Raw genomic sequence first — 12,513 nt, forward strand, 5'->3', positions numbered from 1 at the left:
TCCCTCCTCTTCCTGAGGGAGGGTCTGTGGGGCATTTGGGGGTGCAGGGGCTTTGGCATTGATGCTGATCCATCTGCTCTGTCTCCTCCGGGCAGTTCTACCTCCTGTGCTGGTGCCACGCCACACAGAGATCCCGGCCGAGTTCCCCCCGCTGGACGACTACAGCCATTCCATCCCCGAAAACACTAACTTCCCTGCGGGCATCGAGCCGCAGAGCAATATTCCAGGTAGGTTCCTGGCAGTGCAGGCTGGCCTGGGGACGTTGGCCCCACCGCTCCACCCTCAGCCCCCTGGGCCCTCCCCATCACCCTCTCTGTGCACACAGAGCTGGCCCCTGGCTCAGGACCGCATCCCTGTTGGGAGAGGACCCTTGGCCTCGCTCCACACTTACTAATGATGCTGTTCTTGGCGCGGAGGAGCAGCGGCGTGACCCTTCCTCCCGGCCTCAGTGCAGTCATTTATTTTGGAAACGGAAATAGCAACACTGTGTTCCTCCCGCTGCCCTGAGGCCGGGGTTGAAGTTCAGGCAGGATCCCTGACTGTTGGGGGCTGCAGAGACAGTGGGGGCTCTGAGTCAGGGCTGGGCAGCCAGCCTGCTGAGCAGTTACAGCCTGGGTGGGGGTGAGGTCCAATTCAAGTTTCTCCTCCACAGGGAGAAGTGGGCTCCATGGTCAAAGAGTGCAGATGTTTTTAGAAGCCCTGCACTTACATGCAAATAACGTGTGAACCAGCAGCACTCTCAGAGCCCAGGAAAACTGCTCGGCGGCCCTTGGGCGGGCTACCTTGCAGGGACTGAGGCCGCCAGCAGTAACCACGCCGCAGTCCATTCAGAGCAATCTGATTTGGATGGGCCTTCATCCTGAGCAAGTTTACTGAGCCGGGGTTGACCCCAGGCCAGTGCACGTGGGTCGCGGCATTAAGGAGAGACCCGATTCACAGGCCCGTCCTTTCCAGATCTTGCGCAGGCGGCACTGGTTTCTGGGGGGGCAGATCACCTACTTTGTTCATTCAGTGAGCCTTAGAGAGCTAAGTCAGGGTCTGGGGGTCATTCAGAGAAATAGATCAGTCTCTCTGGCATTGAACTTGGAACCCACTTGGGAAGCTAAGGCATCTCTTAAAGAGAACAAATAACAAGGCCAGTGTGGTTTGAGGTGGTCGCACTTTAGGGACAGAGGTGGGCAAGGCTGAACCAAGTCAGCAGTCTCCCTGGCAGTGTGGTCTTAAACCTGACCTTGAACGACAGGGGAAAGTTAGCCTGGCAGAGGCTCTAGAAACAGGCGTGTCAGACTTGGGAGTCTGGTGGTGTGAACAAAGATGGTGATGAGGTGATGGTGTGTGTGTGGGGGGGGGGGGGTCAGTGCTGGAGGCGGGAGGGCATGAGGATAGCAGGATCCAGGAACCATATCCTTGCTTTGAGGCCCACGGTTCATTCCTCCAGCACCTGCTACCAGCATAGGGGCGTGAATGTGTGATGAGTTTGCAAAAGGTCTCTCTCCAAGCCATGCAGGCCATTTAATGAACCACTTTCCTCCTGGTTCCCAGAAACCCCACCCCCTGGCTACCTGAGTGAAGATGGAGAGACCAGTGACCACCAGATGAACCACAGCATGGACGCAGGTCAGAGTCTTGCAGGGACGTGCTCTTAACCCTGAGTGCCTGCCCTCCCTCCCTCCCCCTTCCCCTCTCCCTCTGTCCAGTGTGTATAGAGCAGACACTCTGTAGCAGGTACTTGGGGTAGAGGAGGAGCCTGAGCTGTGCACAGTCATGGGGAGACCGACAGGACAAGCAGCAGTTACTGTGCATCGCATATGTTCCCTGATGGAACATGCCACATAGCATCAGGGGCGTGGAGCAGGGACACCTAACCCAGCCCAGAGAGGAGGTGCTGGGGACAGAGCAGCACCTTGCAGTGTAGGTTTTTCTTGCGTTGAGTCTTAGAGCTGTGTAGGTGTCGGCCAGGCCATCAGGTCCGGCAGAGGCAGGAGAGCCAGGTGCATTCTGGGGACAGTAAGACTCAGTGTGATCAGAGCTGATTCCCCTAGAGTGGGGAGAGACAGGAGAGCGCGTCACTGAAGACCAAGTGTGGCCAGAAGCTGACAGGGAGCCGAGCAGAGCCCGCGCCTCGGTGAGCTGTAGCCGGCAGCAAGGTGGAGGGTGGGCTTTGTCACCAGCAATAGTTCCAGAGAGTCTGGGTGGAGGGATGGTCTTTGCCATTGGCCAGTCGAGGCCTCTGAAGTATCTGTTTTCGTGTGGTGACCAAATGTGATCTGTGTGTTCCTACTGCGAGGGACCGAGCCCAGGCACCTCCAACCACATCTCCAGATGTCCCTGTGTCATTTATTATGGGACCACATCGGCTCCAAACTAGTGGTTTCTCGCATTGGACCCCAGCTGCCGCATGGAATGTGCTCTGCGTTGTGTGTGGTTGGGTGAGGAGGAGGAGAGAGCCAAGCAGATGTTCCATTCCGATGATGACAAGCGTGCCTTGCACCCACGGAGCCGCTACACACAGCACAGCCACCTGCCTCGCACACAGCCCGAAGGACAGTGTGCAGTTTCTGAAAGATGGATGAAAGCAGCTCACGTGTTCATTGTAACATGCAGTTGCTTGATACCTAGCCTGGGCATCATGGCACTTCGGGGCTTAGCACTGCCCCCGCAGACACCCCTCTGGATGAGTGGCCAACAGTGTGAACCCAGCTGGAATGCTCTGAAGACTTTCCTGTATCCTCTGCCAAGTGGCCGTGGCAAGCTTGCAGCCATTAAATGCTGGCATGGGAGGCAGGCCAGCTAAGTAGCATCTCTCCAGATGCTACAGTTCTTCTCCCTCTCCCTTCTCTCTTCCCCCCTTGCTGCTCTCCGTGCTTGTGGAATGATCACTATTTTAAAGGAAAACGAACTGAAGGGAAGGATGTGTATATGGGCTAAGCAGCTGCCTTTCCGCCCCTCCTGCCCCTCCCGCCCCTCCCTTCTTCCTCATCTTCTCTGTTCCCTCTCCCGTCGTCCTCTCCTCCCATGAGTGTGCTTGCAGAGCCTGCTGTGAACAGTAGTGACTTACTGAAAGTAGACACTGGCCTTTGTGGACCCCAGGGAGCCTGTGGGTGACTGGGTGGGATCTCCTGTTTATTCCCCATTCTTCACTCAAAGTGGTCCATTTGGAAACCAGTCCAGGTGCTCTTGGACAGCTGGAATGTGGTGGCATCCCGGCTGCAGCCCGAGGACTGCCTTGTTCAGCTCTGTGTCTACACACACACACACACACACACACACACACAAACACACACACACACACACACCTCTTCAGATCAGTGGGAAGGTTCCACAGCTTTCCTGGGTCTTCATGAGCCACCACAAAACAGGAAACCAGCATTTATTGAGTGTCTGCTATGTGCCAGTCATGGTGTAGGCATTTTTATATGCACAAAATCACTTCATTTCTACAAATCACACAATGTAGATGGTATTATTTCCAATTTATGCCTGAGGGGAAAAGTCAGGGCTCAGAGAGTTTAACCACTTTACCAAGGTCCCACAGCTCTGACCCAGAGCCAATACGGGACGTGTCCAGACCCAATATGGAAGCTCTACTTTTTGGGACTCTTCCATCTCTCCAATGGATTGGTGCTGAGGGAGAAAAAGAACCCCATGGCGGGAGCAGGAAGGGGCCCCATTAACAGCTCAAGGAGGCATATGCGTGAGGCCCAGCTTCGAGGACTGCTGCATTGCGGGGTGGAGCCAGCCCCACAGGGCAGCCCACCGGGCTTCAGAGCCCCGTGGGTGCAGGGACAAAGAAGGGGCGTGCCCAGTGTGCTCTGTGCAAAGGCAGTCACTGGGTTTTTCGGAATGTTGATACCACATAGTTTTTTGTTTTTGTTTGCTTTCTTCCTGGAGGTGAGGGGTGGAGAGAAGGTACTAGAGCGGGAAGGGTTGGGTGGGTTCGGACTACTGGCCACGTGCGGCATCTTGTCTCACATAAAATGTCGGTCCAGTCACTGAGGTGTGGGGTTGCTGCAGCAGCTCGGGGAGTTTCCTGAAGCCTGGGGCAAGGGCCGGAAGGGAGTTTCCAGGTGTCCGAGCCCCTGGGAGCAGTGACAGTGACTTCTGGGCCACCAGGCCCCACCTGTGTGGAAGGGCTGGCCTTTGCTGTCTGGGTCTTTGAGCAGCTGGGAAGGGGGCCTCCCCTGCCCGTCTCATTTTTGTGGGGGCACAGTTAACGGGACAGGCAGGTGCGGTGTAGGTAGGGTCCCCAGATGGGAACTTGGCACCTCCATGCTGTGGGTCCTGGTGAAGAGCATCAGCTGCCCAGTCCTGGCAGAGACCTGGGCATCATCCGCTCCTCCATGTGTTTGTTCCACAGGGGGAGCGACCTGGGGCCCATGGAGGCAAAGTGCAGGCGAGGATGGGGCACTGGGCCTTCTCCTGGGCCTTGGAGCCTCAGCCCAGGGTTTCTTTCCGCCGCGTCGAGCTGTCCCACCTCGATGTCAGTAACTGGGTTCTCCAACCAAGAGTCTTTTATGAAATCTCACACCTGTGTCTTATCCCACAGGTTCTCCAAACCTATCCCCGAATCCGATGTCCCCAGCACACAGTAACCTGGGTAAGTGTCTGCTTGTCCGGATATTCCCTCTACCTGCAGCCCTGGCTGGTGGCCAGTGTGGGGAGGGGTTCTGAAGGTGAGGCTCCACCCCTAAGCCCCCACCATGGGCTGGTTCAGCCCATCAGGTTTCTGGTTTCAGGGATCCTGGGGTCACCCCCAGAACGGGAAACCTGGGGACAGTGGTGTCAGGAAAGGCAGCCCCAGGCTGGGGGTGTGTCCCCCTGGGTGGTGGTGAGACACGAGCGAGTGGGAATCCCCCAGACCTGTGCTCAGGGGCTGAGGGGTGTGGTTGTTTGGATGCAAAGCCACGGGTGGCAGACTCCAGCCCCCGACTGTTGTAGACTCGTTCCAGATTTTATTTCGTCTTATCTCAGCATTTCCATCTTATAATAATGTAGTTTTTATTCAAAACAGCCACATATAAGGAACTTGGGGGGAAAAGCAAAATTGCCCACAGTCTTTTCGCCCAAACCCACTGTTTTCTGTTTTATCGTAGTCCTTCTGATGTGTGCGGGTCAAGCACACACATTTGTGCCTTTTGTTGAGATCTTAGTGCATGTCTGTCTTTTCCATTTTTTCTCCTTTTGATGTGTTCTTGTAGACACAGTTCTGTATTACAGTGCCTCAGGTATCATTTTGCACTAGCTGATGACGTTTTGGAGCAACTGGACGCCCAGTTCCACACCCTGTCCCCAGTCGTTGGACTGCTGGGTCCCTTTTCCAAGACCTGCTGTTCTGCTGCTCCGGAGCAAACCTTGGCTCCAGCATGGGGCCTGCAGAAGGGCTCAAAACAAGTGAAACGTCCGTTCCACTTTTATCGAGGGGAAATTTTTATGGGCTCGTCTGGTCGTTTTAGAAGAATGTGAGCTTGATTTTGTTTTGGCCTTTATTGCCAGGGCTTCATGTGTGGCTAAGGAAAGAAATGGTTAATATCCAGGCTCAGTGAGTTAGAGGGGTTGGCCTGTCTCCTGTTGCCAGTTGTTTCCAGTCCTTGACTGATAGTATCAGATGAAGAAAGTCACCCTTTGGGACGCTGGGAGTTGCTTGAAAACCCTGTAATATAGGCTGACAAGTGGGCAGAGAGAAATGTGAGTTTGGGAGATCTGTTTTAACATCTTTGTAAAATAATACCACTGTGGGTGTTGGGCTTTGCGAAGGGAAGGTCAAATTCAATGTGAAAGCACTGATTGCATTAATAAAAACAAACCCTGAGGGCTAGAAGCTGTGTTAACACTTGAGAAATTAAAGGCCACGATTATGGACTTGACTTTGGGCTTTGGCCTTTGAGGTTGGCTGGTTTGGATTTAATTTTACCTCACCATGGCCACGGCACACTTTCACTCCACAGACTTTGGAGCAGGCTCGCCTTTGAAACCCCGCGCTGCCTGACTCAGTGGTTCATACCGACAGCCGCCCCAGGTGGTAGCTTGCTGTGAATTCCCCTCCAGGTTGTGTGGACCAGGATGACAGAAGGGATCTTGAACTTGGACCCAAGGCAGAGTGCCCCATTGACACATTTCTCTTACCCCACTGCCCCATTTCTCAGGCCCCTTGTCTGAGGGTTGAGAATTCTTAGGTCATTTCTTCCAAAGGCAGGAATAGCCCCCGAGCTTGGCAGGCAGAGTGCGTGCCACTCTGCTGGGAAGATCTGAATGGGGGGACGAGTCAGAGGACAAGTCAGTGGACGAGTCAGAGGTAGGACTCACGGTGAGGCCCGGCGCTGACAGGCCTGGCTTCCTCTGACAGATGAGCCTTCCTGCCCCCACCTTCACCCCTGTACAAGCGTGGGCTCCGCTCTGCCTGCAGACCGAGTCATGGACTGCTGGCGCTGCTGGCGCTGCGGCTAGGAGGGGGTGGCGACCGCAAGCCTTTCCTGAGGACGTACTATATTCACTGAGTGCCGTTTGGTGTTTCACACCAATCTTCATAACAACGGTGTAAGCTAGTGAATTGTAATTTTTCATTTTACAGATTAGGAAACCAAGGAGCAGACTGCTAACTCCCTTGTCTCAAGTCACACAGCTAGTAAATGGGGAAGCTGGCTTTGGACTCGGGCCTTCGGGATCCAGAGCGTGTACTCCCGTCTGCAGCAGGGCAGTGCTTTGCTGGATCATACAGACCAGCTCCCCCCTGCCCGATCGACCCCCCACCTCACCTCCTTAGTCAGAAGGATGAGGCTCAAAAAGGACACTTATTAACTTATAGTTGGGGACAAATGCCAGATTGAAGACCATGTCCCACGTGGTCCCTGGGTGAGAGCCCCGCCCACTTACCTGTCTCTTCCTCATTCATTCATCCCCCAGGCACTTCCTGCCTGGTGGTTGGGTGCCAGTCCAGGGCAGGGGGCTTCAAAGAGGGCTCACAGACCCTGCCATCAAGGTGCTTATGGCCTTGTTGCGATCAATAAGGCAGGGCTGTACATGAGTGTAAAACAAGAAGTGGGTGCCAATGAAGCACCCTGAGGGGTCAGAGGAGGTAACGGTGGTGTTCCAGTGAGGACAGGCTTGCCTGGGTCTCCTGTGCATTAATCCGTTTAGTCAGCATTGGCTGAGTTCCCCGTACGTACTAGTACTGGGGGTCCAGAGCTGGGGATGACACTTAGGATTCAAAATCTGGTGGAGTGGCAGAAGGTGTCTGTGTCCGCTTGAGATGTGTTGTGCCAGCTGCCAAGGGAGAGTGAACAGAGGAGGGAGCAACTGTACGTGCCAAGGAGGAAGGTGCTGGATAGCATGGGAAGACCTCAGAGCTGTGGTGACATGTGTGAGCTGGACCCTGAGGGACCCACAAGTAGGATACTGAGGCAGAGAGGGAAAGAAGGACATTGCCGATGGGAGGAATGGCACACGAGGCCAGTTGAGCTCTAGGGACAGCTGGTGTTGTGGTTGGTCGGCCTGTTGAGAGGCACATGGAGAAATGAGGCTGGGAGGGCCAGCAGGGCGCTGAGACCAGACCCCCTAAAGCCATGCTTGTCTAGCCTGGTCTTGCCTACAGAATAAAGTCCATGGTGGGTTTTGGTGATGGAGGGGAGGTTATCTGATGATAGCTTCCTAAAGATTAATCTGACTGCTCTGGGTGGAGTTTAAAATCTAGGAGAAATTACTGGAGGCCCCTTCCCCCAAACCCCCAAAAGCAAAAATTCCCAGTTAACTACTGCACCAGAGGAGGATGAGGCAAATGCTTTGGATACATGGCAGCAGGGCTAGGTGAGGACCCTTGGGAAGGGTTCATTGACCAGCTTTAGCTGCAACCTCTTCACTGAGTCAGGCACCCAGGACGTGGGGTGGATTTGGGTTGGAAGATGACAGTGAGCAGCCTTCGCTTAACATGTCCGGGAAGTGGCTGGACAGTTAGGAGGGAGGCCAATGCCGAAGGTACAGATTTGGAAGCCATTAGCACGTGTGACAGCCCTTCCCACAGTGGGGTCAGAGAGACAGGACTCTGTCATCAAGTGGGACCGGAAAGCCTGCCCTGTACGTGTGCACCCTTCGTGGCGCCCCCGAGGCACCAGCACAGTCAGGTTCTGAGAAGTCCCGCAGGAAGGACGCCCGTCTGATCCGCTCTTCTCCCTCCCCTGGATCTGACCGTCGTTCCATCACTCGTGTCTTATCTCCCCACGGACCGTCCAGAGGTCTCACGTTGGAAACACTGATGAAGGTTCGGCTCTAGTCTTGTGAGGGGTTGAATTCAGCAGAGAGGGAGACCCAGCTCAAGAAGGAAAGAGAGCCGAAGACAGACCAATGGGGGGACCCCTTGAGGGAGGGACAGGGTTGAGGAAGAGGCTGAGGGTCAGGTGGAGGACGGGGCCTCAGTAGCTGGAGGGGAGGGAGGTGTTCCTGCGGTCCTGCAGAGATGCCAAATGAGGTGTAAGAAGAGGCCTAGAGTTTGACCTCAGAGTCCAAGGGCGTCCTTTGGAGAGCAGGTGTGGAGAGAGTGGGGGCTGAAGGGCAAATAAAGGGTGAGTGCGGGGAGGGTGCACGCAGAAGCGGCCTCCGGATTTCTCCTTCCCGGCCAGGGTGTCCTGAAGGGCAGCGTGGTGACAGGCGCACAGCGGGTTCTTCCTGGGGAGAGATGGGGACATCTCAAGACATGTTTATTTCTTGTAAAGAAATTATTATACAAAAAAGAAATAAAGCATAGGACATCTGGCTCCTTCCTCATTTCCTCCCTACTCCAGGCAAAAGGCTGGGCCTCCTGCCACAGTTAAGTCAGCTCGGGTGACTCGAGGGAGCCCCCAGGTGTGACTGAGAGCCAGCTCAGCCTCTTGCCAGGGGCTCGGGGGGACCCCAGGGCCTTGTTTTTGAGGGAAGGGATGTGAGCAGGTGATGTTCCTGTTATTACACACCGTGCTCGGTGAGTCATCTGGAATTTCCTAAGCATTTAAGTCAGAAGGATTGGGGCAAACGGAGGGGGAGGAGGAGGGCGGTGATGGAGAGAAAGGAAGATGATAACGAGCTGGATCCTGCTGGTGAGTAAGTTGTTCTCTGCTCTGTAAAGTGAGACATCAGGGAGGGCCTTGACCGAGGGAAACGAGGTACCAGGGAGTGTCCTGGAGCAGCAGCTGAGCTGGAGTTTAAGGGGTGGTGGTTTCTAGGTGCCTCGGGCAGAGGGTGCCCCCTCTGCTGCCAGGAGAGAGGGGCCAGGTGGCAGGGCAGCGGGAAGACCCCTGGCCCCTGACAGAGGACAGGGGTCCAGGTTACAGGACAGGGGCCAGATCACGGGACAGGGGCCAGATCCAGGTGTCTTCATGCTGCTGCACAAGGCTTTGTAATGACAGGAAGTCAGCTGCCGGCTGCACTCTCACACTCCCGAGGGTCTGGCTCTGAGACTTTGCCACTGATCTTGGTCTCAGTAAGCTGGTCCTAGGCTGAAAGGGCATGGGGTTCCTTCTGGGTACACATCAGTGCGTTGCCCTCATCCTTGCTGAGATAGGTTGGGATTGGTGCCCCGGATGCCAGGACACAGCTGGCCTGGGTCCACAGGCAATAATCCTCCAGTGCACAGGTAGCTCCAACACAAGGGGCCCTTCCTGCACAGAGGGGCCAGGCGGTGCTTCACAGCCACAGGAGCTAGGTCTTAACGGCTGGGCATGGGCAGCCCGGGCAGAGGGAATAGCATGGCCTGAGAGACGGCAGCATGAAGGCACACAGGGATCGGAATGTGGAGACCCCTGGACCGAGGGAGAGCTGCTTCCATGGGGAGGAGGGCCCAGAGGAAGCCAGCCCATTCAGGTTTGCCCTTTGGCCTTGCAGCGTCGTGCTCCTGGCCTTTGCCCGCTCCCTGCTTTTGATTTATAGTAGAAAGTTAATTTCCCCTCTGGCCTCCCCCCCTTCCTTTACCGGATTTGGGTTTCTTGCACATGTTTTTAATAGGCATCCCTTAATCCAAGTGTTGCCTTCTGGGTTTTATTCTGTTTTCTTTTCCTTAAACAAAACAGAAAGTCTATGCCAGTTTGGAATAGGGCTCAAAACTGAAGCCAGCCAATGTGTAAGGCTGGCAGGAGGCCAGTCATGAATTAAGTGCCCCATGCCACTCGAGAAGTCTGGCCGACACCACACCGGTGGGGGCGAGGGGCTGAGCACGGCCAGGGCTGGAGGTTCCTGCATCTCCAGCACCTCTGCCCCAGGAACAGAGATTAGCATGGACTCCGAGGCCCGGTTAGGAGCAGGGCTGTTGAAGGGCAGGCCTTGGGCACACGCCATCACCTGCCAGTCCAGGTGTGCCAAGTCCTCGGCCTGGGGAAGCAACACCTTTCTGCACTGGGGCAGGTTACCTTACCCCTGGGGAGTCATCTTCCCAGAGTCGCCTTGAAAGGCTTGTCTTCAGGTTCTTTTGAAGAAGCAACCTGATGTAAAATCCTTGCTGCTCTCGTCGGGAAACTCTCAAAACCAGGGCAGGCTGGCTTGATTGACATGGCGGAGGGGTTACCACCTGGCAGCCTTCTGCTAAGATTTAGTGCTAGGACAAGCTCTGCTTCCCCTGCAGAACTAGTGAGAATTTTCTGTCCACCAGCCAGAGAGTCGTAGCGTGTTCCACTCCCTTGGTGCCTCGCGTGCTAGGAAGCGCAGAGCCGGGTTGAGAGTCCTCTCAGCAGCTGTGATCTCGTGGTTATCCCAGTGATGGCCTTCTCTTTTCCAGGGTCCTGGCTTTTTGTGTCTCTCCTACTTACCCGTGCTGTGGATAAATCCTGTGGTGGGAGAGAAATGAGATGTGTGTGAGGATTAAAAATAAAGTGCCATTCTCGGCAGAACCCGGGTGGCGACCGCACTCTTGGGCCTGCAGCAGCACCTTGAAGAAACAGCGGAGGGGGGAGGGGTGACGGGTGACGGGGTGGCAGAGAGGTGCCCGGCAGGGGTGGTGTCCCGTTGTTTGCCTGCAGGGCAGCGCCTCCCAATGGCGCTCTCCGAGGCCGACTCGGCCTGCCTGCACTGCTCCTTCACCGGCATCTGCGTAGCTGTGTGTCAGTTCCCGCGTCCAGTGTGTGTCTGCGAGTGGCAGGGATGTTTGGATAAGGGCTCAGATCTGCTTGGGGGTTCCCAGGCCCCTCTCTGATTCTGAGACATCTTGAACCCACTTCTCCAGAGTGAGGTCTCAACACCAGGTCACCCCATGGTGGCCAGATGGCTTTGGGCAGGTGGGCTGTGTCAGTGTTCCTGGGAACCAGCTACCTTTCTTCTGCCTGCAACAAGCCTGGGGGGTTCTGGATGAAGGTTTACAGTTTGGGGAAAGGACTGTTTGGTTCTGCGCTTGGCCGGGGAAGCCAGTGCTGGACCAGATCAGCTACAGCTGCACCTTAAGGCCGACTCATGCCAGAAGCTCAGTGGCCTAGGTGGTCTGCCTTAGGTGACTTCTAGTGCACTGCAGACACTGTGCAGACAGGGAAACGGAGCCAGAGAAGGAGGTCACTCCCCCGAGGTCACACAGCACAATCAGCAGAGCCTGCCTGTGGGCAGTGGTAGCCCGCAGCCCTCCCCTGTACCTGTGGCCCTGACTTGTTGCCCAGCCACTTTGAATGCTTGAATTGCACTTGGATTTATTTATTTCTTGAGGTTTCCAAAGCAACATAGCTCACATTTTAGTGACTACATTGTTTAGAGTATAGCTTATCTCATTGGAATGCTGAAGCATCCAGCAAAGCCCGAGCTGGATGTGGCTGACGTGGCCCAACTCAGCTTCAGGGGCACAAGCCACAGACCACGGTCACTCCTGCCCCATCACGCCCCATTCCCTGCCAAGCAACTTGGATCTCTCGCCTCCCCTCCCCTTCCCTCGCTCCACCTGGGAAGAGAGGGAAGCGGCAAGGACGTTCTGCCCCTCTTGTGATGGAGGGCAGTGGGAACAGGACGTTCTCAAGGTCAGATCATCAAAGTTATTACAACTGTCGCTAACCCCATTTCTGGAGTGTTTGATGCATGCTCTGCACTTCATATGAATGATCTCAGTTCATCCACAAACAGCACCTGGTGGTAAAAAAGATTCTCTGCTCCGGTGGCTGGGGCAGGGGATGTGGAAGCTGGAACCCAGGGTGTACGTGGTCTGCTCCCAGTCACACAGCTGGTCCCGCCAGAGCAGACAGCGAACTCTGGCCCCCCCGACTTGAAAGCTTGTGCTCCATGACCTGGTTAACATCTAGGGCAGTAGTTTTTACCCAGGGCTATTTGTCCTCTAGAAGACATCTCAAAATGTCTGGAGACATTTCTTCATATCACACAGCTTAGGGAGGTGAGATGGGTGGGTGCTACTGGCGTCTTGTGCCCAGAGGCCCGGGACGCTGCTGACCGTCCCACAGTGTACAGACTCCTCTTCCCCCAAACAAAGAGGTGTCTAGCCCAGACTGTCAGTAATGCTAAGGTTGAGAAGCCCAGCCTAACCCTCCAGTGGACACTTTCTGGGTGTGCGTTGGGTGCAAGGGTGGATGT

General features: G+C 55.4%; 1 protein-coding gene across 2 annotated transcripts in view; it reads left to right on the forward strand.

The window, feature by feature from the left end:
• The window catches only part of SMAD3 (SMAD family member 3), a 111,318-nt gene that overhangs the window by 89,711 nt on the left and 9,094 nt on the right, over positions 1–12,513 (forward strand). For both annotated transcript variants that reach the window (XM_045822401.1, XM_045822402.1), the window contains exons 3-5: positions 96–227; positions 1,543–1,617; positions 4,547–4,597. In XM_045822401.1, coding sequence (XP_045678357.1) covers positions 96–227; positions 1,543–1,617; positions 4,547–4,597 — 258 coding nt within the window. The remainder of the gene's footprint in view (positions 1–95; positions 228–1,542; positions 1,618–4,546; positions 4,598–12,513) is intronic.

This window comes from Phyllostomus hastatus, unplaced genomic scaffold (genome assembly GCF_019186645.2).
Source record: "Phyllostomus hastatus isolate PE091 unplaced genomic scaffold, TTU_PhHast_1.1 phas_scaffold_501, whole genome shotgun sequence".
In the NCBI taxonomy this organism is placed as follows: Eukaryota; Metazoa; Chordata; class Mammalia; order Chiroptera; family Phyllostomidae; genus Phyllostomus; species Phyllostomus hastatus.